The following is a 27516-nucleotide window of genomic DNA, read 5'->3' as shown; positions in this document are numbered from 1 at the left end:
GTATAGGTCACTAGAGACCCACACCATCGCTACATCACCACAGCCACAGAGTGTGAATGTGTCTGAGCGTAGGTATGCCGGTTACCCGCCCGGCGTCTCGCGGGGCTGGCTAAGCGTCCAACCTTGCGTCTTCGCGAAGGATGGTCTTGCTTGTTGGCAAGACTTGCGCGCTAAGATGATCCAGTGAAGGGGTCAAAGCGCGGCCGAGTGGGCGGAGAGAGAGAAAGGGGAGATAATGAACAGGAGCTCGTTGTGGAGCTCGGTCATGGCGCGCCGCGAGCTGCAATCCGGGCTGAGCGTCGCGGGGCGGCGGCTTGAGCGGGCGCGGCAGGCGCGGCGGGCGCGGGAGCGGCAGCGGGGGCGCCCCCTTGCTGCGCGGCGATTGGGCCGTTGGGAGGCCTCGCCGCGTTGACGCGGATGAGCGCATCAGGGACGTGAGGACGATCTTCAATGCCCCGAACGTTGATGTTGCGCCACGGGCCGCCGACGTCGGAGATGGCAGGCTCAGTCTCAGACGTCCAGACGGCAGAGACGCTCGTAGAGGCGCATTGGACTTCTTGCCAGAGGCGTTGGACAGCGGGACGGGCTAGCGCGAGGAGGCGAGACGAGGAAGAGACAGCAATGAGGTAGAGTGGCATTGCCACGTCGAACAGGTGCCCAACACTCCCCCACGACGTGGTAATCGCCACACAAGGCAGAGAGGGCGTGTCGATCGTCGCGTGTTCATCGCGTACAGCTCCGGTCGTGTCGAGCGGCGACGTCGGAAGTAGCGGCGGCGAAAGGCAGGGTCCACATTCGGTGCGAGATCTTTGCGGTAACTGCCGTTGCAGCAGCCCGAGAGCTGGTAGCGGAGGCAGCAGCTGCGATGGTGGTCCGTAGGCGAGGAGAACGGACCGGTAAGGAGAAGCAAGAGGGGATACTCGTGTCCACACAGCCGCAGTGCTGGCGGAGATGCGCTCTGTCGCAGAAGATCCGCAAGCACCCAAGTTGATGTTGCGGTTGTACTCATTCTGCTCAGCCTCCGTGCCGAGCAGTTGGCGGCCGCTGTGCCACCGTGCGCCGAGCCTCTGTGCCCAGCCAATCACCACGGCTCGCGGGTGCCCATGGTGCCAGCCAACGTATCGAGCGTAAGCCGGAAATGCTGTGCGGCAACACATCTCGCTTGTGTGCCGCACCAGCTCTCATGTCGGCCTCAGTGCCGCACTGCTCACTCCGTGCACTCACCGGTCGGTACCATGTCAGGAGACGGAACACGGAGGAGCTAGGTCACTAGAGACCCACACCATCGCTACATCACCACACACAGCCACCAAGTCGATGACAATGTGCGCGGCAGGACAAACCAAACATGAACATGAGACGGTTACACAAGGACGGTCAGGCTACGGTCAGGAAGTAGGTTTGAGTTCACACTCTCCAACACTTTTCCTCTGTCGTACCTGTAAAAAGAAAGAAAGAAAACAGACACGCCAAACGAGGGATGGGACGAGGACACAGGGTCCACACCTGCACGAGCAGGATTTTGGAAGAACGATCAGGGGGACAGGTGGGGCTCTCCTGCTCCTGACAAGGGTCGTACCTGTAAAAGAAAGAAAGAAAACAGACAACCCAAGGGAGGGATGGGAGGACGGCACGCCGCCACCACACAGGGATTTTAAGGAGAGGAGTGTGATGCGCTAGCCGTCGCCCACCCTAGGGAGTCTGCCTCTTCCTATCTCTTTTCGCAGTCTCTCGCCGATTCTCGCTGCAACCTTCATGCCACCTCGCGGCCGTCCCACTCTCGTCGTTCTCTCCCTTGTCACTTCCTCCTCTGTCGCGTCATTCTCTTCTGCCTCGTCCTGCGCCGCCGCCGCCTGCCGTTCCCTTGTTCTCTCGGCTTCTTTCGCCTTTCGGCGCAGCTCCGCCCTCCTTGCTGCATATCCTGGCCCCTCGAGTCTATCGAGCTCCCCTCGCGCAAGGACCACATTTCTGACTCCCACTCCGATCATTTGCCTGCAGGTCATGTTGTTGCTCAGGTCCACTCTCTCTTCGAACACTCGTGCCTCTACGGATGATGCCGGCGCTGGGGTCCCCTTCGGATGCATCGTGACATCTGACAACTGAATTTCCACTGGTTCGTCCTCCTCGGAGTCATCTTCCCCGTCCTCCTTCCGTTCGGCTCTTCGCTCGGTACGTTCGGTGTGGCTCACCCTCCATGCCGTGAACAGGCGCTTTATCCACCCTATATTCTTCTCTCGTTCCTCTGCCCGTGCCTTGGTCTTGTCGTTGTTTCGCACCCATGTCTGTATGGCAATCGAGGCTGCCTTCCCCACTACCTGTAGTTCACTCGTCACCTCTCCCGCGAGCTCCCTTCTCTTTCTTTCGGGTATGGAGTCCGTGAGTGCGGGTAGCGTGCAGGCAATCACGGGCGCTATTTTGTCGTACTCCTCTTCGGCGAGCGCTCCATCGTACCTGTGTCGAATGAGTGGCTCTTGTCTGAATTCTTTTCCTCTGTCCACTCAGCGGTGATGTCGGCTCTTGTAGCTCTCCTCCTCTCGACGCCGGTCGCTGCGCTGGTGCCGTGGACAACAGCATGGCATCGGGCTGGAGAGAGAGCGAGGACGCGAGTCGCACTACTGATGCGCGATGACGTGGACGGAGGTAGCAATCGCCGGTCTCGAGCGAGGCTGGCCCTTCGACGTTTGGTACGCAGCCGCGGCAATGAGGACGAGCATGGGCCGCCGCAGGCGCCAGCCGCCGAGCCGGCATCCGCCGAGACGCCAGCAGTCGGCGACGTGGGGGCGGCGGCGACACCCGAGGTGAGCCAGCTCGAGATGCAAATCTCTGAGCTGACGGCCTCGCTCGCCGGGGGCTTCAAGGACGCTCAGACCGTGTACGCCGTGCAGGACCTGCTCTTCCGCCGCTTCCGCGCAAAGTACGTCGGCCGCGCCCTCTCTGCCGGCTACCTGAGCGACGAGTCGACCGACGCAAAGGCGACGGCTGCTCGCCGCCCTCATCTCACAACCTAACCCTAACCCTAGCCCTCACCGACCGCAAAAGGCGGAGCTGCTCACCGCCTTCATCGAGGGAAACGTCACTGCGATCCGGCGCAGCATCGCGTCCGGAGAGACTTGGGACTTTGTCTTCCCTCCCGCGCCGTACGCTGCGGACGGCTCCCGCGTGATGCAGCTCGAGGGGCGCTGCCGCTCGCCGCTCGCGCTGCTGGTGCGGCGGCGCAGCAGAGGGCAGGCGGACTCCGTGCGGGCGTCCAATCACCGCTCGCGCCGCGGCTAGGTGCGGCCCGACGAGGGAAACCTGGTGCGGCTGCTGCCCGGCGTGTCGCAGGCGGAGCGGCTCGCCCTCATCGAGGCGCGCCCGCTCTCGAGCGGCGCCGCCGGCTCATGCTTCCTCTACTAATCCGTGTTCGTCTCGAGCAGGAGGCCCTCTCGAGCGGCGCCGCCGACGCAAACTACCCGCGGTGGTACTGGTCGAGCCCCGGCGCGCACGCCTGCTTCGAGGGCGACGTCGAGGCCCTCTCGCTGCTGCACCGCTTCGGACTCAACCTCGAGCAAAAGGTGGAGTGGCTGCTGCAGCCGTCGCCGAGCTTCACGTACGCGCACGCCGCCGCCTTCAACGGCAACGCAAACGTCCTCACCTTCATGCGGCAGCGCGTGCGCCCTTCCGTCTTCCTCGCCACGGACGGCGACGGCTCCAACCCGCTGCACACGCTGATGGAGTCGTCGCGCAACCTGCAGACGGCGAGAGTAGTCGAGATTCGGCCGAGACTCTCAGCCGAGATGGAGTCGCCCGCGCAACCTCTCGGCGGAGCTGCTTGAGCTCGGCGTCGGGAGATTGGCCGAGATGCACCGAGATCGATCGGGATGCACCGAGATTGACCGAGATGCAGGCGGAGCTGCTTCTCGAGCTCGGCGTCGACGGCTACTGCAAGAACGGCGCGGGCCGCTCGGCGCTCTCGATGGGCATCGAGACGCTGCCCGCGCTGGCGGTGCGCCTCCCCGAGAGACCAGCCGAGACTAGCCGAGACTAGCCGCTGGCGGCGCGCCCGCCCGACGCAGAGGACGTTTCTTGACTTGTCCTTGACTTGTCCTTGACCTGTCCTTGACCTGTCCTTGACCTGTCCTTGACCTGTCCTTGACCTGTCCTTGACCTGTCCTTGATTTGCCCCTAAGGCGCGGCTCCTCGACGCAAAGTCGCGCTTCGAGTACCGCTGGTGTGCGATGCCCCGCGCTTGAGCCACCCACCGCTCGATCTGAGCCGTCCTCTCTTTGGCCGGCGGGGCAGGTGGGGAAACGACCTCTTCTGGTACTCGTTCGACGGCGTCGTGTTCGCCACGCGGCGGCCCGAGCCGGACCCCGCTCTGAGCCTGCCCGGACCCGTCCGATAGGCGTCGTCCTGCCGCTCGACGGGCCCGCGTCGCCGCTCGCTTTCGCGCCGCTCGACGGCGCACAGCAGACCTGCCCGCCGCCCCGCCCAGACCGGCCCCTCCCGCTTTCTCACGGAGGTCGGGCTGCGTGCAGGCGGGCCGCCCCTCACCGTCGACCAGCTCGTCGTCAAGCACAAGCGAAAGGAGCCCCCCCCCCCCCCCCACACATACACACACACAACCCCACCCATTTCGCCCCTCACGCCTCTCCCGCGCGGGCAGGAGCTCCTCTCCACGCCGCTCCTCCGCTCGCTCGTCGGACGGAAGTGGCGCGACTTCGGCGCGGGCGTCTTTTGGAGGCGGATCGCGCGGCGCCTCTACCTCTGAGTCACCGAGTCCCTACGGACGAGTCACTATGGAACAGGCGGACAGCGCAGTACCTCTTCCTCGTCGGAGCCGCTTTTGCAAACTCGCTCGACCTGCGCGCGGGCGGCGCAGACCCGGCCGTCGTGGCGAGCTCTCCCGTCTTCGTCGTCTCTACCCTCGCGCTGCTCGGCAGCTGGCAAGCTTGCCTCGTAGCGGGAGAGGGCGGGCTGGGGGCGGGGCACGTCCGCCACGCGTCCAACGGCGCCACTCCGGTAGGCCCTTCTTCTTTTCGGTGGAGTCGGCGGGGGTGCGACGGAACGGGCCAGCTTCGCCCCCCGCCGGCCACCCTCGCTGCCTCGCCGCGGGGACCCTCGGCTGGCACCCCCTCCGTAGGCTCGCCGCTCACTTTGGATCGGCGTGGAACGTGCTCGACGCCGGCCACTTGCTCGCCATCCTCGCCCTCCCTCCGCTCCACTTCCTGCCGCAGCAGCCGGCCGACGCCGGTGCCCTCGAGGCGAGCCGTGTCCACGTCCCGCTTGTGGACGCCTCCCGCCCTTTCCTCCTCCCCGGCCATCCCCGCTTGCGCCAGCTGCCACGCGCGCGCCCCTCCCCGAAAGGCGAGTGCCTACGCCGTCGCCCAGTCGCTGCCCGGCCTGCTTCAGCTCTCCTTTGCCGTGCGCGGCCTCGAATACGCCTCGCTCTTCCGCTCCCTCGGCACGCTCGCGCCGCCGCAGCGGAGCCCGCCGTTTCTCTCCCCGCCCCTGATGCAGCTCCGCTCGCCCCCAGGCCCGCTCCTCGTCACCGTCCGAGGCATGCTCGTCGACATCACGCGTTTCGGCGGCTTGTACGCCTTTGTGCTGATCGGCTTCGCGAACGCCTTCTTCGTGCTCTTCGCGCTCTCGGGCGAGTCGCTCGATTACGGCGGCTACCCGCGCATCCTGCAGGAGCAGCTGCTGTGGCTGCTCTCGTCGGTGGACCGCTCCTTGCTCGACGGCCTCACCGGCCAGCTGCATGCCACCGGGGACGTGCTCTTTTGGGGGTACATCGTCCTCTCCTACTTTGTGCTGCTCAACCTCCTGATCGCCGTCTTCAACTCCACCTTCGAAAAGGTCCAGCGGCAGGCCTTCAACGAGTGGCTCTTTCTCCGCATGGCGACGATGTGCGGCCGCCCTCGCGCGCCCTCCCCACGCCCCGACCCCGCCCCTATCAACCCGAAGCGATGGGCCGGCCGCACAGGCTCGACTTTGAGGCGCGGGTGGCGCAGCCGCCGCGTGGTGGCCAGCAGAATGAGCCGGCCCGCTGGCTGGACGCCTACTACGGCGAGCTCGAAGACACCTCCAACTCGCGCAGCGTGGAGCTGGGCGTCGGCGGCGCGCCCTCGTCCAGCTCTCGCGGCCGGTCGATATAGTGTCCATAGTCGAACACATCTACCCTTATAAGTCTCTCGTGTCGGCGCCGACGCTCTTGGTTTAACCGTAGAACGTCCCAGCCGAAATCCGCCCGCCGACGATCGATCAGTCCACAATCGTCGGCCCGCAGCGACCCGCAGCGACGGATGCCGCCCCTACGGCCCCTACGGCCGACGCGCCGATGCACGACCGGCCTCCGTCGGATGGCTCTCCGGCCTCTCCGGCCGCTGACTCCTCCCGTGCTGCTGCCGATCCGGTCCCTCTCACGCTCAGCGATATCACGACAACTTTGAGGTCGCCGGCCTTGGCCAGGTGCCCACCACCTGCTTGCCTCCATGTTCACGCTTCGCGCCCCTTCCCCCCCTCTGACGCCGCCGTATGACCGTAGGTGAGGGGCACGACTGCCCGCCTGGAAGGCGCTCTCATCAGCAAGTCACCCAGGCACCAACTCCTGGGCGTTTACGCTTGACTACGAAACCATGCACCTTTTGGATGCAGCTCGATCAAAACGGCGACGCCAACAGCTGGTCCCTGGGCGACTTCCTCGCCCAGGATGAGATGCGGGTCATGATGCTCGACCCAGCGTGCACCAAGTCGCTCACATTCCGTGAGTTCGTCAACGGGCGACTGCGATCTCGAACTCCGACAACTGGACTGGTGCACCAGCCGCGGAGGACGATGGCTCCCTCGACGACATCCCTTCATCGACGGACGCCTTCACCGCCGCCGGCCCTGGGCCATCCATCGCGGCCTCCGACTGGCTGCCGCAGCTCACACCCTAATCTATCTGCCTTAGGCACGGAGCCAACGGCGCCCGCAGCATCGCGTGCGGCTCCGAGCTGACTGATGAGTGCTTGCGAGAGAGAGATTTTTAGCAATGCTTGCGATGGATGATCTCCGACACCCAAAACCAAAATGCAAATGCGGAGTGGAGCCCACTTCGCGTGCAGATCCTGCGTCTCTCACTGCCCGAACAACAGAGGCGGGTAACGCGGCAGGTCCCACACTAGTACAGTCTATATAACGTCGCCGTAAAGCATTCCAGGGCGCGGAGGCCGGGCTTGCGGCCCAGCGGGGTAAGCGGGGGAAAGGGGGGGTGTCAGATAGTCAGTTCAGCGTCGAATGAGAGGCGAAAGTTTGCTTCGCGGGCGGAGACCGGAGTGGCGATGGCGGCAAGCCGAACGGCGATTGCGCCGGCCGTCACGCGGACCATGAAGCAGGCGAACATCGCGGCTGACGACGGCATCATCCTCACATTCCTCAACGCAGCGATCCTGCCGCTGTGGGAGGTGGGCCAGATCTGCCACGCACGTGCCATGGGCCTGCAGCAGCTCCTGGGACGCTTGGTCGTCATTTGCTGGGATGATGCATCGTACGACAAGTGTCGCCACGAGCAGCTGCAGAACTGCGTGAGGGACGAGCACCTCCTTGACCGCGCGCTCTTGGCGCAGGGCGCTGGCAACTTCACCTCTGTTGAGACGGGCTACCACGATCGCGGTGTCAGGCACAAGCTCTACCTGCGGATATGCTGGCGGAGGGTTGAGCTGGTCAGCCATGCGCTGGGTCTAGGGATTGCCACCACTCTGGCGGATGCCGACGTCCTGTTCCTTTCGGATCCGGCCAAGGTTTACAAGCGACGGTATGGGGAGGATGACATGCAGGTTACTGCGTGGACCGACTTTCGGGGCACCAGCTTCAATCGATCGTGTGTGCAGTCAACCTGCAGGGGGAACACCTATAACGGTGGAATCTATCACGCCCGCCCAACCCAACGAACCCGTGAAATGTTTGAACGGCTCGTGCGTGGCATGGTGTCCTCTGACGGCCGCGACACGATGCGCAAGTTCGAGCAAGTCGTCTTTAGCGACGCAATCCGCACGTTGCGGGCGACGTTCGTGAACCCAGCCTACATCCAAGGCGACAGTCGCTCCGTCATGCACTACTGCAGGAGGTCCGGCTTGAGGATGTGCACGGTGTGCGACAAGGTGGCGGTGCACGTGTCAGCCGCCGGAAACTTCCTCGAGAAGCGGGACGCGCTGGAGCGAGTCGCAAAGGCCTTCGCGATGGGTTGCTTGGGCATGGAGGCGAGCAAGCGCGAGGCTGTGCTGCAGTGCGCGGCACTGCACCCCTCACCGCAAATTGTGGCGCCGCTGAGATCCCGCGTCAAGGCGGTGCGCGTGCCTTGCATCCCACCCGGCATGCCGCTCGTAGATCGCCTCGGGTCCGTGCGGTGCACGCTCGCGCGGCGGAGGCGAGCGTGCTGGAGGAAGGTGTACCAGGGCGGGTGCCAGATGACGTGTGGCAGAAATTGCTCACTCCCAAACGCTTCGACGGCAGCTGCGGATGCGCATGCAGTCAACACAGGCGAGCAAGAGCGCGCGGCTTACGCGGCCCGGCTTACGAGACGTGTTCCATCTCGTGCGGCCGGCGCCGGGTCCAGGAGGGGATCTCTTTCATGATCTTGTGAACGGTCCCGTCACTTACGTTGCCCAGCGTTGACCGCTGCGTGTTAGATCTGGTCTCTTATTGTATTTATTCTTTGTGTGTGTAATCTCTAATAGAGAAACTCTAAAACTCGTCACGAAAGCTCCCCTTGGCGGTGTCCTCTGTGCGCCGGTCTCCGGACCCGCACACCCGCTCCAAAGGTGTCCCCCACGTTCCCCGCCCGCCCGCCGCGGGGGTGCCGCGGGCGGCGAACTCTCCCCGAGGCAAGCCGTTCGAGCACCCCCCCCGCCCCCCCCGCGCCCGCCCCGCCCCCGCTCAGACCTCCCCGGCTCAAGCGAACAACGACAACAGTCACCCAAGCACACATCTCAGTGCATGATGACCCTCCGGCGAGCGCGTCCTCGACGGAAGCTCCCAAGCTCCACCCATCCGGGAGAGCAGTCCGCAGGATGGTGGCCACGCGATTCTTTCTGAGCAGCTCGCGCTATGAGCGCTGGGCCGCCTCCGCTGCCATCCTGGCGGCGGCTGCCCTGGCCATCGCAGCGGCTGCAGCAGCACGCCTCATCTTTGTGGCGGCCCTCGCCTCCTCGAGCGCCGTCTCGCCCCCCTCAACAGCCGACTCGGCCCCGCTCAGCTTCGCCTTGGCCTCCTCCAGCGCTACCCTGGCCTTCTCCAGCGCCGCCACGACCTCGTCCCTCGCCGCCCTGGCCTCCGCCTGCGCCGCCTCGGCATCCGCCTCCGCCGCCTCGGCCGCCGCCTCGGCCTCCTGCTCCGCCTCCGCCTCCTCCTCCGCCTCGTCCGCCTCCGCGTCCAAGCGTGCCACCTCGGCCACCTCGGCCGCCGCCGCCGCCTGGCTCTCCGGCGTGATGCCAAGCCGCATCCTCTCCTCGGTGAGCGTCTCGAGAAGCAGGAGAAGCCTCGCCTCCTCGGCCTTCTTCGCCGCCTCCGCTGCGTCTGCCTGCGACGGCCCCTCGGCACCCTCCTCGGGCTCCTGCGACGGCCCCGCCCCGCCCGGCCTGCCGCCCTTCTTCTTCTTCTTCTTGCCTTTCTTGCCCTTGGCGCGCTTCTCCGCCTCGACCTCCGCCAGCAGCTCCTCGGCGTGCCGCGCCGCCTCCTTCTCCTCCGCTGCCCTCTGCGCCGCCCTCTCCGCCGCTCCCGCGGCCCACGCCGCCTCCGCCGCCGCCTTCTCGGCCGCCTTCTCGGCCGCCGCATGCTCCGCGAGGGCGCGCACGCACTCAGTGTGGCCCTGCTTCTTGGCCCATTGCAGCGCGGTCGTGCCATCCGTAGTGCACAGCGTCATGTCTGCACCCGCCCGCAGCAAGCGGAGGAGGGCGGCGGGGTGGCCGTTGAAAGCGGCCCGAATCAGTGCGGTGTCGCTGTTGTTGGCCTGCAGGTCGATCGCCGCGCCGTGCCGGATCAGCGAGTCGACAATCCGCTCGTGGCCTTTGTAGGCGGCGTCCATCAACGCAGTGATGCAGGAATTGTTTTGCTGATTCACCTCCGCGCCGTGCTGCAATGCCAGCTCGACCAGCTTCTTGCGGCCGTTCGCGGCGGCGAGACCCAGCGCGGCGCCACCTCTGCTGTTCTGCAACGAGACATCTGCACCGCGCCGCAGAAGCGCCTCAGCCAGCCCCGCGTGGCCGTAGGTCATTGCGAGCATCAGTAGCGTCATGCCGCTCACAGGCCCTTCCGAAAAGACGTACTCGAACGTCGCGTTGACCCGCCCGCCGCCGTCGAGCCACGCCAGCACCGCCTCCTCATCGCCTCGCCGAGCCGCCAGCTCAACCTCCTCTGGCACCGCCCCGCCGCCGCTCGGCTCGACCTCCGCGCCTCCCTCGCCGCTCGAAGCAGAGGCCGCGGCACTCGCACCCACCGCCTCACCTGCGCCGCCTGCTTCGGCTGACGGCGCCTTTTTTCCGGACCGCTGCCACCTCCCCGAGATGCGTCCTGAAGGCCTCGACGCACTCGGCGTGGCCCTCCTCCTTGGCCCACTGCAGCGCCGTCTTGCCCTCCGCATCGCGCAACGTCATGTCTGCGCCCGCCCGCAGCAGGCGGAGAACGACGGCGGGATGGCCGAAGGCGGCGAGCATCAGCGCGGTGCCACCGTTCTTGTCTTGCATGTCGATCTCTGCGCCACGCCGCAGCAGCAGGTCGACAACCCGCTCTTGTCCACCCTGGGCAGCCACTGCCAGCGCCGACCAAACGGCGGAGTCCTGCGGGTTTATCTCCGCTCCGTGCAGCAGCAGCATCTCCACCATTCGCTCGTTGCCGTAGCAGGCGGCGGCAGTGTTGAGCGCAGTGGACCCGCAACTGGTTTGCAGGTTGATGTGTGCGCCACGCTTCAGGAGGAGCTCGACCATCTGCACGTGCCCGGCCTGCGCGGAGAGCATCAGCAGGGTGCATGGAGTCTGGCCGCACTGAGACTCAGCGTGGAAGAGCGTGTCCGCCTTCCCGCCGTCATTCAGCCACAATCGCACCGGTCCCACGCGGCCGTCCGCAGCCGCCTAGAGGACGTTCTCTGAGACTTCGCCGCCCAGCGCGCTGTCAACAAGCGGCGGCATGCGGAGCGCGACATATATAATATTTGCCTTTTTTTATTTCTTTTTGAGCTTAGCCTTCGATGTTTGAAACAAACGCAAGGCGGACACGGCAATCGCTCTCGGGCCCACAGACATCCCGCACACCCGCCGCACACCCGCCGCCCCCGCGCGCGCCCCACCCCGGCCGGGAGAAAGGGGAGTGACAGTTTGGGATGAGCAAGCCCGAGTATGTTGAGTCCTGGCTCAACAACGCAGGGAACAAGAGGGGGTGGTCCGGCTCACAGGTCCGGCTCACGCGCCTCGAGCTTACCATCTACCGCACTGAACACTTTCGCCCCCTCGATAAATAAATAAATACAACGGACATCCCAAGCTAGGGCTAGGTCGAGGACAGACACGTCCCCACCTTTGCAGGATTTTGCAAAAGCGAGGGGGGAGGGCGCATCGCCGCGCGGAGAGGGCTGGGCTTTCGCCCCCTCGCTCCCAACCCTCCCGGTTTTGTTTTTTGGAGCAGCCGCGAGGGACGCCCAGTTGGGCTTTCAGCTCGGCGGAGTCATGCTCGCCCTCGCACCATTCGGGCTTCGCCTCTTCAACTCGGGTGTGTGACCCTTTGCGCAGCGCCCTTGGGTTGCGCTGCTCGAGACAAAAACACGCTTTGAGCACACGCTGATCGACCTCGAGAAGAAACCGCCGGAGTTCCTGAGGCTGTCGCCAACCGGCCTCGTGCCTCTCCTCGTGATGGATGACGGGGAGGTGGTGACGGAGTCAGCGGTCGTCGCGAGGCGCGTGGCGACAGAGTTCCGCACTCGGCACACAAACTTGCTTCCGAGCGCCGAGACGGCTGCCATCGACGCCTTCGTGGGTGTGTGGACAAGCCAGGTCGAGCCGGCTTATTACACGGTGCTCAAGGCCGAGTCCGAGGCGCAGGTCCGCACTGCCGTCGCCGGCCTCCTGGAGACGCTACGTGCGGTGGAGGCATCTCTGTGGGAGCGCACGATGGCGCGAGGAGGCTGACGCGAGGCGTCCACTGGCGCGGCGCCCTTCCTGCTCGGAGGGGCGTTCTCGCTGGCCGAGTGCGTCGCCGCTCCGTGGGTCGAGCGGATGCTGCTCATGCTACCGTACTGGCGCAACATTGACCTGCTCAAGCTCTGCCGTCAGCAGGGGCTTGCGAGGACGGCCTCGTGGATGGAGGCGGTCGCCGCGCGACCCTCAGTGCAGGCGACGAGCGCCGGCGAGGCGGAGATGGCGCGCGCTGCGAGGCTTTACTATGTGTCGCACGTCTCTCCTGGCGCACGCGGGGAGGAGCATACCCGCACAGAGACGGCCACCTTTGGCCTCGGCTGATTCCACCTGCCGCAGTCCGAGTACGACTCGATCCCGGGTGAGGCGCCTCGCTGACCTGCCCGCCGTGCGCCAGCCCGTGACGCTCGCGCCCCTTCTCTCGTCCACCAGGCGTCCTGCGCTCCCGCGTCGGCTACACGGGCGGCGACGGCGACGGGGACCCGTCCGGGGCGCCACCGTCGTACGAGAGCGTCTGCGCCCGCGCGAACACGCACACCGAGGCCGCTCGCCCCTCCGCCTCCGCGCGAGTCTGGGCCGGCGGCTGAGTCGCGGGCGTTGCCACGGGCACTAGGCGCTCCGTCTCGACTTCGACCCGTCGGCCTCGAGCGGCGGCGCAGGCCTCCGCGCCGCGGTGCAGGTCAACTCACGCCTGCTTGTGTGGGCAGGTCGTCTCCTACGGCGAGCTGGTTCGCCGCTTCGCATCCGACCCACGCGTGCAGCGCGTGCGCGCCCTCCCCGCCGACTCCGCGCTCCACCTCCTCCGGCGGCGGCAGACGCGGGTCGCCGTCTGGGCACACACCGGCGCGCAGGCGGCGGCAGCGCGGACGGCGCTCGCGGAGGCGGGCAAGGAAGGGCTGGTTCCTGTCTTGCCCCCGAGCGCGTGGCGCGAGGAGCGTGCAGCTACCGCTCGTCTCGAGTCGTCGATCACGCGTCCCGACGCGTGTCCCTAGGCACGATGCGGAGGAGTACCACCAGCACTTTCTGGCGGAGGACAAGTCGTTCCCCTCGTGGAGTGCCGCGGCCGATGACGACGGCTGGGGCGATCTGGGCGGTCCAGGGACGGCTTGGGGGCTCTAGAGCGGGCGAGCAGCTCCGAGCATGGCGGAGACAGCGGTCTGCCGTAGGTCACACCGGCGCGGTGGGCCATGCACAGCGCGGGGCCGCACACAGTCACACAAGCGAATGAAGCGGTTTCGGCGAAAGCAGGCACAGCTCTCAGAGCGAGGTCTGCGCCAACCTGTTGATGAGACGTTGTGTGTGCTGTGTCTTGTGTGTGTACGCGCGCGTTTAGGTTTACCGCATGGTTTACCATTACCGGCGCATGGACGATGGAGTTTACCGTTGCGCGTTGCGGTCGGGTGTGCGCAGTGCGCACAGTGCGGGGCCGCCGCGCCGCGCCCTGCGCCTGCCCCCCCCCGCCTCCACGCTCGCACTCCCACTCCCGCGTGTCCCCAAGTGTGCACCAAATTGGCACATGTGCATGCACATGTAAGTGTCCCCAAGTGTGCACCCGGCGCGGTGCGGGAGCGTCGGTTAAGAGTTGCATGTGAACACAAGATTAGACAACAGAAGAAAAGATAACACGTGTGACTTTGATGCACGTACATGCACATACTGTCACAGGGATTGTGCACACACGTACCACGGCTCCCTCGGTTTCGCTAGTGGGCGTGCTTGCACGGAACATGGCTCACGGAACTCAGCAGGGCATCAGCTCTCGTCCTCACCGCCCATTTTGTTCGCGAGGTACGTGTCCCAGAAGTAGCTCACCCCATTCGCGACGAGCACGCGGTGCTGCAGCGGGACGAACAACTGCTGCAGCGCCTGCACCGGCGCCCACACAAAGACGGACCGCACCCACGTTGGCGCCAGCTGCTGCTCGGCCGTGCGACGAGCCTGCCGCAGGGATCGACCAAAGCCCCGGCCGGTCGCCAGCCCGCCCGAGACGCCGGTCAGTAGGTACATGGTGCCGATCATGAAGGGTCCTTGCACGAGTTGGTCGAGGATCAGCTTGCGGGTGACGGCGCCGGCAGAGCGGCCGGGCACAAAGTGCTCCATGAGCTGGAACCATCCGGCGAGCAGCGGGCCCACCCAGAGGAGGCCGACCGCTCCAAAGCGCAGCGCACGCCCGACCCTGAGCTTGCTCTCGCTGCCCGCCGCCGACAGGGTGATGCCTTGCCGGCTGCCACCGCTGCTGCTGGCGACAGCCCGCCGCTCGAGAGCCTGCGCCGTCAAGTCGCTGAGGACGTAGGTGATGCCAGTGCTCAGAGCCTTGGTGGAGAATGGCCAATCATGTAGCGCCGAGTTGTACGCCGCGAGCAGCCCGCCCAAATCGCATTGGACCAGGGCGGCGGCGGCGGCCGACGCCAGCACCCACTTGCTCGCGGCCGGCCAGCGGCGTGGCGCTCTGGCTGAGCGCTGGCGAGCGTCGTCATAAATCGCCATCTGCAGTGCGGCGCCAGCACGCGAGGCGGTGTCAGAGTCGGTGCCAGCCATCCGCGGTTCGTTGATGCGCGGCTTATGGAGTCCATAAGCCGCTTCAAATGGTGCAGTTTTGGTGGCCACAGAAGGCGTGGCGATTGACCGCGGTGGTGGGAGGAGGGCGGGCTTGACGGTGAGACCGCTGGCCGACGTGAGGAGGAGAACAAGGCCGAACGAATCCATGGAAGTCGGCGACTTGCGAATGTTTCCAGGACGTTCTCCGAAACCCGGAAGAAAATAACGTGCGCTCTCAGCTGGGAAGAGGACCGCCGTCGAGACCGGGGGAGAGCTGAGAGACGGCAAGGGAGCGCAAATCAAGATGGGAAAAGACAGCGAGGGCTCGCCGCTCAAGTCGGGGAAGGGACGAGCTCTGAACGTGGTGCGTGGAAGTAGCGCAGACATGGTCTCGCGCTGCACGTCTCACACCAGTTCACACACTTGGCGGCGACGGACGGAGGAAAGGACCTTGAAGACGAAATGGCGGAGGGTAGAAAGTACGTGCCGAATCCTAGGGTGGCGTACGGCGTGTTCGAAGGACCGACGCGATTTGGGAGGCGCGTCCCGGGAGACGCACAGGTAAAGGAACCCAACGGGATCGGACCCTGTGGAGAAGAGGAGATACGGACAGCCTCTGGGGCGGGCATGTGCGATGTGGGGAGGAAAGCTGCCGAGCACGTGGAGGTGATAGACGCGGAGATGTACGCGATACTCGCATACATACCAACAACTCTCTACATACCTACGCAAAATGGCGAGCGCGAGCGACGCGCAGGCGCGACGGTGCCTAGTACTATGCGACTGCAAACCCGCGCTGCGCAGCAGATTGAGAATGCGCACCGCACGGGGATGCCAGAAGGCCTGAGGAAAATAAGGCCGATGCTCTCAGCGGAGCTGGAAGAGGGGCCCCTCTGCGCTGGGGAGGCGTTGTTGCTAGGACGCAAGCGTCCGTCGCCCTTTTCAAACTCGGGGCCCACTCCGCGCTACGCTCCGACCCGAATTTGGAGGGCCTAAAAGTTTAATTGAGGTGTTGCTGCGCAAAAGCGAAACGGGGTCGGACACAGGGCGCAGCTCATGCTAAGAGCTAGAAGGGGAGATCCACCCTGTCCCGTTATTGCGTACACCAACACCACAAAAGCTCTCTCTCTCCTGCTCCTCACTCAGGGGGTTACAACTACCGAGTCTAGCTGCCACGTATCAGGACGGCGGCAGTGATGGTACTCGAGTACAATATCACGGGCATGGTCAGTGGAAAGTGGAGCGGGTGGCATGGGGTAGTAGAGCAGGCGCTTTGTGGGTGGCGGTGGGCGGCGGCGCTGGGTGGCCGGCCGAATCGTTAGCTGATCTCCTCCCTCAAGCTCGATCACGCATGACGCACGTTGAGTGACAACGTCGGCGAGCTTCCGAATCAGGTTAGGTTGCTGGAGCACCTCCAACGCCTCCTCTGAGTCAGACACGACAACGCCCATCGGGCCCACACGAGGCGGCTTCGTTCGACGCCCTCCTCCTCCTCCAATTCGCCGACTGCGCCCTCCTCCTCCATGGGGGCTCGATCCAATTCCGCAGCGTGTCGTCCCCAGCGGCGGTACTGCGCGGGAGAGGCGGCCGCGGGACGCTGGGCTCGATCAGCGGCTTCCCCTCAAGTTGCGCCTGAAAGCACGGACGGATTCGGCGGACGTTCTGCTCGCGCCGGCACTTTCGCTACGATGTACGAACACGGATATTGCTATTGGCGCCTTGCGAGCATAGCCCTTAGCCACCCCCTTATGTCTTTTGCGCGGTCAAAATTATCATCTCATCTCCGGCCCGCTGGGTGGTGCGCTTCCTCCTCTTTCTCTATCGACCTCAGTCGTCTCTCCTGGAGATGGCTGCGTGTATTTATTTATCAGTCGCCTCTCCTGGCCGCCGCCTTCGCCGCCTTCCGCCACGCTCTGAACTCCTCGGGCCCGAGCTTGGCCTTCGCCTCCTTGCGGCCCCAGCTGAGCTCCGCCTCGTCAAAATCGAAGCTTGGCGCCTCCACCGCTGTGCCCGCCTCGCCGCCGCCGCCCCCGTCGAGGTCGTCCTCGGCCTGCAGCGCCGCCCACCCCTCCTCGTCGAGACCGTCGGCCAAAGCCAGCTCGAAGAGGGCCGCCTCGGCCGCGAGCTGCTCGAGCTCCTCCGCACTCTCCCGCGCGCGGGGCAGCAGCCGCTGCCGCAAGACCGCCGCCTTCGCCGCCGGGAGGAAGAGGTGCTCCGCCGACCGCTCGACCGCGCCCACGTGCTGCCGCATCTCGGCCGCCGCCGCCAGGGTCGCCGCCGCCAGCGCGAGGGCATCCTCCGCCAAACCGCCGCCGCCGCCCGCTGCCTCGGCTGCTGGGCCGGCGCTCTCGTCCGCCGCCTCCGCCGCCGCCCTCGAGCGCACCGACTCGAGCAAGAAACGAAGCTGCTCGGCGCCGCCGTCGGGCAACGCGTTGTCCTCGACCCACTCGGCCAGCGCGGCCGCCTCCTCGGCCGTATCCCACAGGACGTGGGGCAGCACCGCCGCGACGTCGACAACAGAGACCTATCTAGGCTGGAGGGTGTGAAGAGAGGACAGCCGCACTCTTGACGCGCTGCGGCTCCGGACCGTGTCGCGCCCGTGTGCCGCCGCGCAAGCCTTGAGCAGCTCCGCCGAGCGGCGCAGCCTCCGGTCCGAGACGTAGCCGCCTCCCAAGCCGTCGGCGCCCGTCTCGCGCACAAAGGCGCGCGCGTCGCGCAGCAGCAGCGCCACGTGCCGCGGCAATCGCACCGACGGCGCGGCGGCTCGGACCTCCTCGAGCGCCTCCCGCAGGTCTGGCAGGGCCGCGTCCACGCTCCCGCCCTCGGCAGCCTCGCCGCCAAGCAGCAGCTCGAGCACGCCGTCGTCGGAGACGGGCGCCACTAGCCGGCGCAGCAGGAAGCGGTCGTACAGCGCCGACAAGTCGTCCGACTCCGGGCCCTCGTTCGAGGCGGCGACGGCGGAGAGCAGCGGCACGCGCTCGCGCTTGGCGCCGTCGTCGAAGAGGCGTTCGTTGAGTAAGGTCAGCAGCGTGTTGAGGATGGCCGAGTTCGACTTGAAGATCTCGTCGAGGAAAAGGAGCTCCGCCGTGGGCGCGTAGCCGGCGGTGGCTCGCCTGAACTCGTCGCGCTCGAGGGCGGCGAGCGAGAGCGGCCCGAAGAGCTCCTCGGGCGTCGAGAAGCGTGTGAGCGTGCGCTCAAAGTAGCCGAGGCGCGCGATCGTCGACAGACGCCGGCACAGCTCCGACTTTGCCGTGCCCGGCGGCCCCAGGAGGAGAAGGTGCTCCCCGCCCACCAGCGCCAGCAGCAGCAGCCTCGCCTCGCACTCGCGCTCGATGAGCCCGACCTCGAGCAGCGCCGTCGCTCGTCGCACGGTCGCGCCGACGCTGCCAGCGACGCTGACGCCGCGGGGGTTGTGGGGAGCGTTCACGCTCGCCGTAAGCTGCTGCCGCACCCTGGCGGCCGCGCGCTCGCGCAAGTCCGCCGACGCTCCCACCTCGGCCTCCTCGGCCGCCTCGGCCACGCTCATGCGCGGCGGCCCTGCCGGGTCGCCCGCCCTCCTCTCCGCCCCCGCCCCCGTCGCCCTCGCGTGTGCCGCCATGCAGACGGCGGTAGACCGAGCCGCCCGCCGCCCGCCTCGCGCCGGCGCACTGGCTGCGAACGCCGCGCCTATCACCCCGCCACGCGAAATCGGCGGTAATCTGAGACCATAGGCGACGACGAGCAGCAGAGCGGCAAGCAGCTGTGGGAGCTTCATTCGAAGGACCGGCAAGCGGCGGCGAGCCGGGAGCAAGCAAGCAGGAACTGCAGCCCACGGAGGGGCGAAGCGAGAGTTCGACAGGGAGAAGAAAAACCACTGCCCCAAGAAAATACGTCATATGGCGCTTTGCGCTGGTCTATGAGAGGTTGAGGTGCGAGCCCTGGAGGCCCTGGGGATGGGGGGAGACTACATGTACCCGCGGGCCTAGAAGGCCCGCGCGCAGGGGGGTGGGGGGTGGGACATTGAGATTGAAGGCGGAGGTGGAGGCGGCACCCAGGTGCTTGGCGGGTGCGGCTGGGAGCGGCTTTGGAATCAGGACCCCTCAGAATGGGGTCTACGAAGAGGGGGTGGCTTTGGTTGGTCACGATCGGGACGGATGACACGTCTGATGCAGACATGCGGTCACCCTCGATTCCTGTTTGTTGAATGTTGATGAGTTGATCCCCTCTTCAATGCGCCAGTGCAGGAGTGATAACCCATCGAGGTGGGAGCCGCCTGCGGCATACTGAATCCTCCACCAGTGGCGCAAGCCCGCTCGTCCCGACGCTCGAGCGACTCGTCCACCTTCCCAGCCACGCCCTGCACAGCAGCATCCTCCTCCTGGGGTGTCGACGGGCCCCCGGGGGGCGCGACGGGGGTGTGCTCTCTCGGGGGGGGTCCCCCCAGTCAAGGGGGTCCGGGGCGCAGCCCCAGGAAGCCCGCCGCAGGCGCCGATTTTTTGGGGCTTTTTTGACTGATTTTCATGAGGTGTTGCTACTATTTTGGGACCAGTTGAAGCCTAACGAAATGGCTACAAATACAGCCACAGCAGCTGCTAGTCGTGAGCTGCTACTGTGTGGCAGAGCCCAGAGAGAGGGCTTTCAGGAGCACTATTCAGTTTGATCCAGCTCAACGTTGCGGAGTAGTAACACTGTTCCGTTACCGCGTAAGCGGCCGGCGGCCGGCGGCGGCCGGTGCGGCACGCGGAGCACTCCGTGAGCGGTGACGGGTGCGGACGAGCGAATGAGAGGTTCCTTTCAGCGAGAGATAGGCAGCGCGGTGCGGTGCGCCGCCCGCCGCCACGCCGGCGCAGCCTCGAGCCGCTCCTCTCGCCGGGCCGCCGACCTCTCTCGCATCACAGCGAGCGGGTCGAAACGCGAGAGGCAGGTGTGCACCTCGTCGCACAGCTGATCGAGCGGCGTCGGCCGCGGCGCACCGACTAGCAGCCCGTGCACCTGCGCCGAGGCGACCAACGGTGAGAGGCGACGTGGTGTGGCGCTTCGGCCGGCGTGGCCGGTGCGCCTCGAAGCCCTGGCGCGAGCGCAGGCGCCGCAGTCTCTCTGCCGTGGGCGGGTCGAGGGGCGGGTCGGGAAGTTCGCCGTCCGAGACGAGGAGCAAGTCTGCGCCGGAGTAAACCACGTCCGCCCCGTCCGGCCGCTCGAGCACGTCGAGCGCGCGGCGGAGCGGAGAGGCGACGTCCGTCCCTCCGCCAAAGCCGCACGCGAGGAAGTCGAGGAGGCGCGTCAGGCTGCGCCGGTCCATGCTGCCGCCCGCTCCGCCGCCGCCCGCGTCGCGCCGCCTCTTGGACGCGCCGCGCCGCGCCGCCGGAGTCAGCCGCAGCTCGGCCAGGTCCGACGCGCCGGAGAATGCAAAGAGCAGGCACGGTCGCCCTTGCGCGTGCGCCGCGCGGACGGCCTCGAGGACGACGCTCTTCGCGATCGTCTCTCGCCCGCCCGCCATCGAGTGCGACGTGTCGAGGCAGACCACGAGCGGCCCGCCTCGCTCGCGCGGCAGCCGCGCGAGCCGCCGACGGCGAGGCCTCCCGCTCGCCTCCGCCCACCCCTCGAGGGCATACCCGAGCAGCCGACGCTCCGCGAGGCGGCTGAGGAACAGCCGCCGGAGGCCGGCCCGACCCTCGCCGCCGCCGCCGCCGCCCTCGCCGCCGCCGCCCTCGCCGCCGCCGCCGTAGGCCAGCAGCGCGAGCTCGGCCGGTGTGACGCGCGCGAGGTCGCCGGTGCGCGCGAGGCCTGGAGGATGAGAGGCGTGGATCTATACTGTCGCACACCCGCGTCTCGCGGGACTAGAAGAGCGACGGGCGCGGCGACTGGCGGCTTGAGCAGTGTCGAGTACCGCCCGAGGACGAGGCGCCTTGCGTGCTGTGACAGAGATGTGAACCGCATCTGGAGATGTGGTCTGGAGATGTGGTCTGGAGATGTGATCTGGAGATGTGATCTGGAGATGTGATCTGGAGATGTGCTCCCGCATCTACGACAGGCCGGACAGCTCGCGCGGGGAGAGCTCGCTCAGCGCGGCAGAGGGCGCGGCCTAGAGAAAGGTCCAGGAAAGGTCCGGGCAGGTTCCAGGAAAGAGCCCAGCGCGGCCGAGGGTGCGGCCTGCGGGTCGAACGAGACTGCAGGCCCGCGGATGGGAGTGCCCTCCGGCGCGGCCCGCTGGCCGAGGCTCGCCACCAGCTCGCTGAGCTCGTCCAGCTCGCGCAGCTTCGCCTGCACACCCTCGAGAGCACTCCAGCCCGAGTGCCGCCACAGCCCGTCGGCCAGGCTGAAGCTGTCGCCTGGCGCAGCAGTCAGCGCGCCGACGTCGCCACCGCTGCCACCTCCCAAGCCCTCGACGGCGCGGACGCCGCGCAGCGGCGAAGCCCACTCCGACTCGACGGATAGCGCTATCTGTCTCGCCGCCTCGAGCTGCAGCTGCTCCTCTGCCTCCTCCGCCTCCGCCGCCTCCGCCTCCGCCGCCTCCCCCTCTCGCTCTGCAGCCGCTCGCTCCGTGTCATCGTCGGCCGACTCGCCTGTCACCGCGGCCACCCGACGCGCGTCGAATTCAGACGCAGCGGCGAGCACGGCGGCGAGGGCTGCCGGGACGAGCGACGGGTGCCGCGCCGTCGCTCGCGGCAGACTGAGGCGGCTCAGCGTGTCGGTCAGCGTGCCGAGCAGTGGCTGTGGTGGCCAGGGCGGCAACCCACCGTCTGTGCCTCCGTAATCTGGCAGGCGGCCGGCCGCGAGCGCATGGCGCCAGACGGTGAGCCCCTCAGCCGCAGCGTTGATCTCGTCAAGGCTCGGCGGAAATGCCGCTGCTCCGTTTGCGCGGAGCAGCCTGGTGATGAGCGGATCGATGGCAAGGCTGGGGACCGTGGTCGACGATACCGCGGCGCAGGCAGTCCACATGTTCATGTACATGTGCACGAAAGAGAGAAGCGCGCAACACAACCCCCTCCCCCCTTGAGCACTTGAGCACTGGATAACTGGATGGGGTCGATTCCGCGTGGTACGGGACCCCTCGATCGTCTCGCCCTCCCTCACTGGTATGTTCATTGGGGGGGGTCATAACAAACACGGTACAGGATCGAGGTGCACGCTGCCGAAGCAGTGTCGTCCCCCCTCCCCCCTCAAACACCCCCAAACAGCTCGATCCTGGGATGTACGAGTAAGCCACAACTATTAAAACGGCTGGGCTCTATGCCTAGCCCACCGTTCTGCAAGCCGCGGCCCGCAGCACGGGCCTCTGCGCCACACTGTTCCGTGTTGGTCGGAGTCGAACGAAGGAGATGAGGTGTAGAGGGTGAATAACATCGATATCGTCTTGGGTCCGGAGTTGTGCGTTTATGTGAATAACATCGAGTCACGCCGTGGCCTTTTAGAGAACAAGAAGAAAACGAAAATCGGCGCCCGCCGAGCTCTGTGCTCGTCCCCCTGGCCAGCGCTGATGCCTGAACTGGCTCCCTCCGCGGCCGAGCGCGCGGTCCTGACCTGGCTACTTCCGCGGCAGAGCGCGCGGTCCTCCTGCCCCACGCTCCGCATCGGCCGCAAGCGCTCGTGGCTGCTCTGGCTGCTCTGGCCGACCGCCGGCGTCGCTTCCCACCCAGCCCTGACGGAGTCAAAGATCTTTTCGGAGCGCTACTCGCCGACGACCGACGTCGTGTCCTTTTCGCCCGCGGCGTGGCCGATGCAGATCTCTCACCCATTCGGGTGGACAGACAAATGGCACGGAGAGCCGCAAAACGCCTCCGCACTCGCGCCGGATCTCGAGTACTGCTTTTCACCATACCTGTCTCGTTCGGGCCCACTCTGTTACCCGCCGGCGTCCATAGCGGGACTCAATTCGATCGTGCTGCTGCAGCACACGTGCAGGCTTGACGACACGGACGAGGCCAAAAATTGTTACCTCCCGCTCGACCAACCATGGCTGAATCCTTTCAACCAAGTGGACTCGGACTCAAATGATGCGCGATACACTTTCGTCCGAAAGGCGGAATGGGCGCGTGCACCGGAAAAGCAGTCGGCATGGTACGGATCTGCTTCTATGTGCATTTGGGGGGGCTTTGATAACTGGGCCTCGACCATGTGCGGACGAGGGAAGAACAACAGCTGGGGGTCGGCGCCGGTAGGTGCCGACTGCAACGGCGTCTCCGGTGTTTGGGATCTTTACGGTGCGTGGTACCACATGGCGGACTTGGTGTATCCCGAGGACTGCCGATGGACAATCTTGAGCGAAAGCAGCAACGCCGCCAACTACATCCGCGAAGTCGAGCCCCGCAAAAATGACCTCTACGAGTCTTACGACTACAGCGTCGAGGTGTGTCAACAGCGAGGGGACTGCACGCCCGATGACGCTAACTGCATCAACACATACTCGGCGGTGGCCCTCAGCGACTCCACGTATATCGACGCGAAATCGTTGCTTGTTCTCGGGAGTGAAAACAGTTGGCTCGTGGGAGGTGCAAAATGGGAGGACAAAATACCCGCTCCGCCACGTCAATACCCAGAGATGGGGTCGGGCCGGATCGATGCGGTCTATGCAACCGCTGCCAATGGCCCCCATCTCCCGTGCCCGGTTGACGATGCTGGGCAGCAGATGCCTTGCGGCGTGCCGCCGACTCAACATCCCGGCCAGCCCCTCTTGATTTTTGAGCCAGAGCAGGACCTCGTCATCCACATCTCGCGGCTAAAGGTCAACGCGGTCAAGGCGGTCTCTTCCGCACAATTCACCGTCGTCGTCGAGGTCACTTTGACCTGGACTAGCAGGTACGCTGTCCACCCTTGCGGCATCGATCTTTACCGCGGCGTCGTCGCTGGCGAGGCCGCCGTCCCGGCAAAAGACTGGTGGAGACCAGTTCTCAAGGCCGACGGCGCCATTTCTAGCGAGGAGAGCTTTGTGTCCGGCAACCCGATGCTGCAAGTGCATAGGACGGCGGGCAACGCGACTCACGAGCCGGAGCCCGTCACGCAGCCGTGCACGCAGGAGTCGTGCCCGTGGCGGGCGCAGGTCTACCTGCAGGAGCACGTACTGCTCGAGATGACATTCAAGTCGGACTTCAACCTCAATCGTAACCCTCCCCTCCTCTCCCGCCGCCGCCCCTTCCCCCACCGCACCCACACGCCTCCCGTTGGCCGTCCGTAGGCTTCCCCTTCGACACACAGGTCTTGACAGGCTCCTTCTTCCTCGCGGACAAGTTTGGCCCCGGAATGGCCCGCCGCACCTCGTTCAACTTCGACTCGCCGGGCTACTCTGACGCTGGGCTCGATGGGGACGACCTCGAGGGAATCTACACCAAGCGCGATTGGACGCCGCGCTTGGCTGTGATCCGGCCGTCCTCTTCGTCCAGCCCGGGCGCCAATTGCCGCAAGCAGCGACTCTCGCACTTGTGCGCAGACTTCGAGATACACCTGGAGCGGGTGGCCGTCGGCAACGTCTTCAGGGTCCTCGTGCCCGCCTTTGTCCAGATGGGCCTGACCACGCTCGCGGCGCTGCAGCCCGCCGCGACGCGGCTGCAGGTGCTCGCGCTGGGCGCTATCGCCACCGCGGCGCTGCTGCAGCCGCGAAGCCTCGGCCTGCCCGCCGACACCGAGGGAGTCCCGTTCGTGATGGCGCTCACCATTTGCCAACTCGCCGTCGTCGGCCTCATGCTCGTCGTCACGGGCTACCAGCTCGTGCTCACCGCCGGAGTCGACCGCCGCACCGCCGAACTCTGCTCCGAGCGCCGCGCCGCCCTCGTTGGCGAGTGGAAGGCGGCCTTCGTGGCGAAGCGCGCGCTCGAGGAGCAGCTTCCCGGCGGCGCGCAGCAGCCGGCGGCGCCCGCAGACGTCTCGCTGAGCCTCACGACCGGCGAGCCGCTCGGGGCGGGCAAAGAGCCAGCCGGCAGCCCGCCGGCCGAGCCCGTCTCGCTGCTCACGCGGGCGGTGCTCGCGCTGCCCGCGCTCATGCACCACGCCAGCCAATCTACGCTCCCCAAGCCGACGGATCCAAACGGGGAGGGGTCGATGGGCGGCTCGGACTGGATCCACGCGGAGGACAAGGCGCTCGTCCGCAAGTCTGCAAAGATCGACGCGTGGATGGCGCTGATGCTGCCCCCGCTCTACATTCTCCTCACTAGCCTGCTGCTGGGCTTGTACTGGAGCGGCGCCATGGACCGGTGAGAGAGTGCCACTCCTCTCTCCGCGCGGAACAGCGGGCTCTTCTCCACGTTGCCAGTCCTTTAGTTCTCGGGCTTGGCCGCTGGAGAGCGCTACTAGTCGATCGACACAGTCGATTTGCCCAGGGTCAAGCCCAAGCCCGCGCGCGATCTCGCTCTAGTCTGTCTAGGCCACTAGGTACGAATAGCTCCCCGTGTACGGTGTACTCTCCGTAATGCCGTACCCCCACTCTGTAGGTGCGTATATACCCCCTCTCCCCTCTGTACAGTTATTATTTCACGAGCTCAAAAGAGAGAGCTCAAGAGAGAAACCGCTCATTTACACAGTGCTTTCACCGTTTCACGGCTTCTGCAATGCCGCTAGCAGCCCGCTCGACCGCAGCAATCCTGGCGAGGTTGACAGGGTGCATCCACATTTGCTCCCGCCCGCAGCGGGTCGGCAGCTTACTGTGCACGTGCTTGACCCCCCGTGACAGTTGGATGCTGAAAGTAAATCGCAGCGCAACACGCTTACACATTGATACTCCCCACGTGGGGTAGAGGGGGGCAGCCGCAGGGAGGCGTTCGCTGTACCACGCCGCAGCAGCTCCGCCACGAGCACGTCCTCTTGATGCGGCATCCGTTCTGCTTCACGCCGCCACGAGTAGAGTCCCACCTCCTTCCCCATGTCGACGACGGCGCGGGCTGCGCCGTGCGAGAGGATGTACCCTCCTCCCTGCATGAAATCTGGGTAGATCGTAGTGTTGAAGACGGTAGGGTAGTGCGGGTCGTACCACGGCAAACCTGGTTTCAGCCAAGCCCGTTTACCGTGAATCTGCTCGCCGATGTAGGTGCAGCGTGAGGACGCGCTTTCTGGGCGGGGCGCTCCCATGTCAGTGCTGGCAACAAGGCGTTAGTCCAAAAGCTCGAACACGTCACGGTAGCCGACGACGAAGAGCAGGTCCCAACCGCGATGAGCTGGGGAGCCCTGAGACACTTGCAGCATGCGCCATGCCTTGCGGCGAACGGCGCCAACGCTGGTGGCCGACGAGAACACCAGGATGAGCACCCTGTGATGAAGGTGAGGACGAGCTTTCATACTGGCAGCGACCTTGGCAGCGACCCACGGATGAGCAGCCTCGGGGAGCATTTTGGTCCTGCGAGCATGAAGTCGAATTGGCGAGAGACCTGCGAAGAGAGACATAATGGACGTCTCATGTGAGACACCCATGGGGGGGCGAGGGACGGCTAGCCCCACACTCCTTTCCTATGGGGGGGTTAAAATCCCTGTGGGGGGGGGGGGTGCCGTCCTCCCATTTCCTCCCTTGTTTTGGGGGTTTTCTTTTTTTAGGGCTGGGTCGAGGACCGACTACACGTCCCCAGGATTTTGCAAAACCAAGAGGGGGGGGGGGGGGGGGGCGGACTCCTGACAGGGTTTGCGATCAGGAGACAGAGATTTTTTCTCTTCTTCAGGAGCGACCCGAAATCACACAACAAAACCGAAGGGTTTCTCGCTGAGGGAGGGTGCGTAGAGGATGTAGAGTGTAGAGCGCTGTAGAGCTGTAGAGATGTAGAGCGCTCTGGAGCGCTGTAGAGCTGTAGAGCTCTACAGCCGGCGCGCGCGGGACTTTGTGAGTCCGATGTAGAGCGATGTAGAGGCGCTCTACAACGTGAAATCTCTACAACAAACTCTACACAAGCTGCGAACGAGGCACGGTCGCTCTCCGACATGAGGCGCGTTGCACTTGCCAGTGCTGCCCTAGCCTTCTGTCTGCCCGCCCAATGGGTGGCAGGTGCCTCTGCTGCTGTGACATGCCTCACGGCTGCGACTGGCCGGCGCCTCGGCGCGTCAGCTCGGCTCGGCGTAGCGATAGTGGCCAGCGCGCAACTCGGCTGGACTCAACGCTCAGCCAGGAGCTCCCGCACGCGCTGGCGCGAGTCATGGCGCATGCAACGCTCAACAATGATCGCCTCGCGCAAATGCGACCGTCCTCGCAGCCGACAGTCCACCGCCTGCTAAAGAAGCACAGCACAGCGACGAATGCGGCACCGGCGACACATGGCAGGCTGGTCATGACGCAGTTGTAGGTGTTGTGTACCGTCGGAGTGACTCTCTGTGTGTCAGGGATAGTCAGGGCCGTCCACCAGAGCTCCAGTAAGCTCGGAGACATCCCATTAGCGCGGCTCGACCTCTTTGAGTCACTGCCTTTCTTGGCCTTTTGGCTGTAGAGCCCGTCTACAACAAACTCTACAGCAAAATCGCGCTCTACATCGCTCTACATCGGACTCAGATCGTCCCGCGCCGGATGTAGAGCTCTACAGCTCTACAGCTCTACAGCGCTCTACAGCGCGCTCCAGAGCGCTCTACATCTCTACAGCTCTACAGCGCTCTACACTCTACATCCTCTACACACCCTCCCTCAGCGCTCAGGTTTATCGGGGTTATTAGTGTACCATTATTTTTTGGTGTACGTTTTTCCTGCGCGCCAGTGCGCGCCAGTCCCGTACCTAGTGGTGTTGTAGGTTTGTTGGTCAGCAGATCAAGTTCAAGACACAGAGCGGTGCTGCGAAGAGTTTTGTTGCATCTTGGTAAAATTATTTTTGTATACCTGTGTTAGTGCCAGTGCGAGCCCCGTGCCTAGTGTTGTCAGAGAGAGGGAGTTTAGAGAGAGAGAGAGATTTCTACTTGAGTT

The 27516-nt window shown here is 65.5% G+C and overlaps 8 protein-coding genes across 8 annotated transcripts; 3 read left to right on the top strand and 5 right to left on the bottom strand.

Moving 5' to 3' along the window:
- Nucleotides 1-138: 138 nt before the first annotated feature.
- EMIHUDRAFT_351461 (hypothetical protein) lies at nt 139-1036 on the bottom strand. Its single transcript, XM_005791933.1, has one exon. It carries the CDS (start codon nt 636-638, stop codon nt 264-266), a length of 375 nt encoding a protein of 124 aa, XP_005791990.1. The 5' UTR covers nt 639-1036; the 3' UTR covers nt 139-263.
- Nucleotides 1037-2500: 1464 nt separating this feature from the next.
- EMIHUDRAFT_462171 (hypothetical protein) lies at nt 2501-6227 on the top strand. Its single transcript, XM_005791932.1, has 9 exons — nt 2501-2972; nt 3040-3204; nt 3274-3348; nt 3417-3650; nt 4170-4210; nt 4788-5036; nt 5123-5258; nt 5347-5888; nt 5966-6227. The coding sequence occupies exons 1-9, from the start codon at nt 2508-2510 to the stop codon at nt 6135-6137; spliced, it is 2079 nt and encodes a 692-aa protein (XP_005791989.1). The 5' UTR covers nt 2501-2507; the 3' UTR covers nt 6138-6227.
- Nucleotides 6228-7304: 1077 nt separating this feature from the next.
- On the top strand, nt 7305-8637 carry EMIHUDRAFT_200068 (hypothetical protein; the record flags this gene model as incomplete). The annotated part of the gene is made up of 3 exons (XM_005791931.1): nt 7305-8309; nt 8390-8422; nt 8503-8637. The coding sequence occupies 3 exons, from the start codon at nt 7305-7307 to the stop codon at nt 8635-8637; spliced, it is 1173 nt and encodes a 390-aa protein (XP_005791988.1).
- A 395-nt stretch (nt 8638-9032) lies between these two features.
- EMIHUDRAFT_448868 (hypothetical protein) lies at nt 9033-13741 on the top strand (the record flags this gene model as incomplete). Its single annotated transcript, XM_005791930.1, has 9 exons — nt 9033-9152; nt 11742-12087; nt 12178-12392; nt 12483-12504; nt 12577-12685; nt 12757-12783; nt 12851-13068; nt 13136-13392; nt 13456-13741. The coding sequence occupies 8 exons, from the start codon at nt 9033-9035 to the stop codon at nt 13369-13371; spliced, it is 1293 nt and encodes a 430-aa protein (XP_005791987.1). The 3' UTR covers nt 13372-13392; nt 13456-13741.
- Nucleotides 13723-14856, bottom strand: EMIHUDRAFT_351457 (hypothetical protein). Its single transcript, XM_005791929.1, has one exon. The coding sequence runs from the start codon at nt 14679-14681 to the stop codon at nt 13896-13898; it is 786 nt and encodes a 261-aa protein (XP_005791986.1). The 5' UTR covers nt 14682-14856; the 3' UTR covers nt 13723-13895.
- Nucleotides 14857-16548: 1692 nt separating this feature from the next.
- Nucleotides 16549-18389, bottom strand: EMIHUDRAFT_200064 (hypothetical protein; the record flags this gene model as incomplete). The annotated part of the gene is made up of 4 exons (XM_005791928.1): nt 16549-16869; nt 17065-17205; nt 17269-18133; nt 18355-18389. The coding sequence occupies 4 exons, from the start codon at nt 18387-18389 to the stop codon at nt 16549-16551; spliced, it is 1362 nt and encodes a 453-aa protein (XP_005791985.1).
- A 2293-nt stretch (nt 18390-20682) lies between these two features.
- Nucleotides 20683-21605, bottom strand: EMIHUDRAFT_200063 (hypothetical protein; the record flags this gene model as incomplete). The annotated part of the gene is made up of 3 exons (XM_005791927.1): nt 20683-20742; nt 20829-21101; nt 21231-21605. 3 exons carry the CDS (start codon nt 21603-21605, stop codon nt 20683-20685), a joined length of 708 nt encoding a protein of 235 aa, XP_005791984.1.
- A 3571-nt stretch (nt 21606-25176) lies between these two features.
- EMIHUDRAFT_200061 (hypothetical protein) lies at nt 25177-26054 on the bottom strand (the record flags this gene model as incomplete). Its single annotated transcript, XM_005791926.1, has 4 exons — nt 25177-25367; nt 25418-25658; nt 25821-25893; nt 26026-26054. The coding sequence occupies 4 exons, from the start codon at nt 26052-26054 to the stop codon at nt 25177-25179; spliced, it is 534 nt and encodes a 177-aa protein (XP_005791983.1).
- Nucleotides 26055-27516: the final 1462 nt, after the last annotated feature.

This window comes from Emiliania huxleyi (genome assembly GCF_000372725.1).
Source record: "Emiliania huxleyi CCMP1516 unplaced genomic scaffold EMIHUscaffold_11, whole genome shotgun sequence".
Lineage (NCBI taxonomy): Eukaryota > Haptophyta > Isochrysidales > Noelaerhabdaceae > Emiliania > Emiliania huxleyi.
This window is presented reverse-complemented; position numbering and strand designations above follow the sequence as displayed.

Coding starts and splice junctions, on each gene's coding strand:
- EMIHUDRAFT_351461 (XM_005791933.1), bottom strand. CDS start 638: ATGCCACTCTACCTCATTGCTGTCTCTTCCTCGTCTCGCCTCCTCGCG.
- EMIHUDRAFT_462171 (XM_005791932.1), top strand. CDS start 2,508: ATGTCGGCTCTTGTAGCTCTCCTCCTCTCGACGCCGGTCGCTGCGCTG. Junction 5,259..5,346: donor TCGAGGCGAGCCGTGTCCAC/GTCCCGCTTGTG, acceptor CCTCCCCGAAAG/GCGAGTGCCTACGCCGTCGC. Junction 5,889..5,965: donor TTTCTCCGCATGGCGACGAT/GTGCGGCCGCCC, acceptor CCGGCCGCACAG/GCTCGACTTTGAGGCGCGGG.
- EMIHUDRAFT_351457 (XM_005791929.1), bottom strand. CDS start 14,681: ATGGCTGGCACCGACTCTGACACCGCCTCGCGTGCTGGCGCCGCACTG.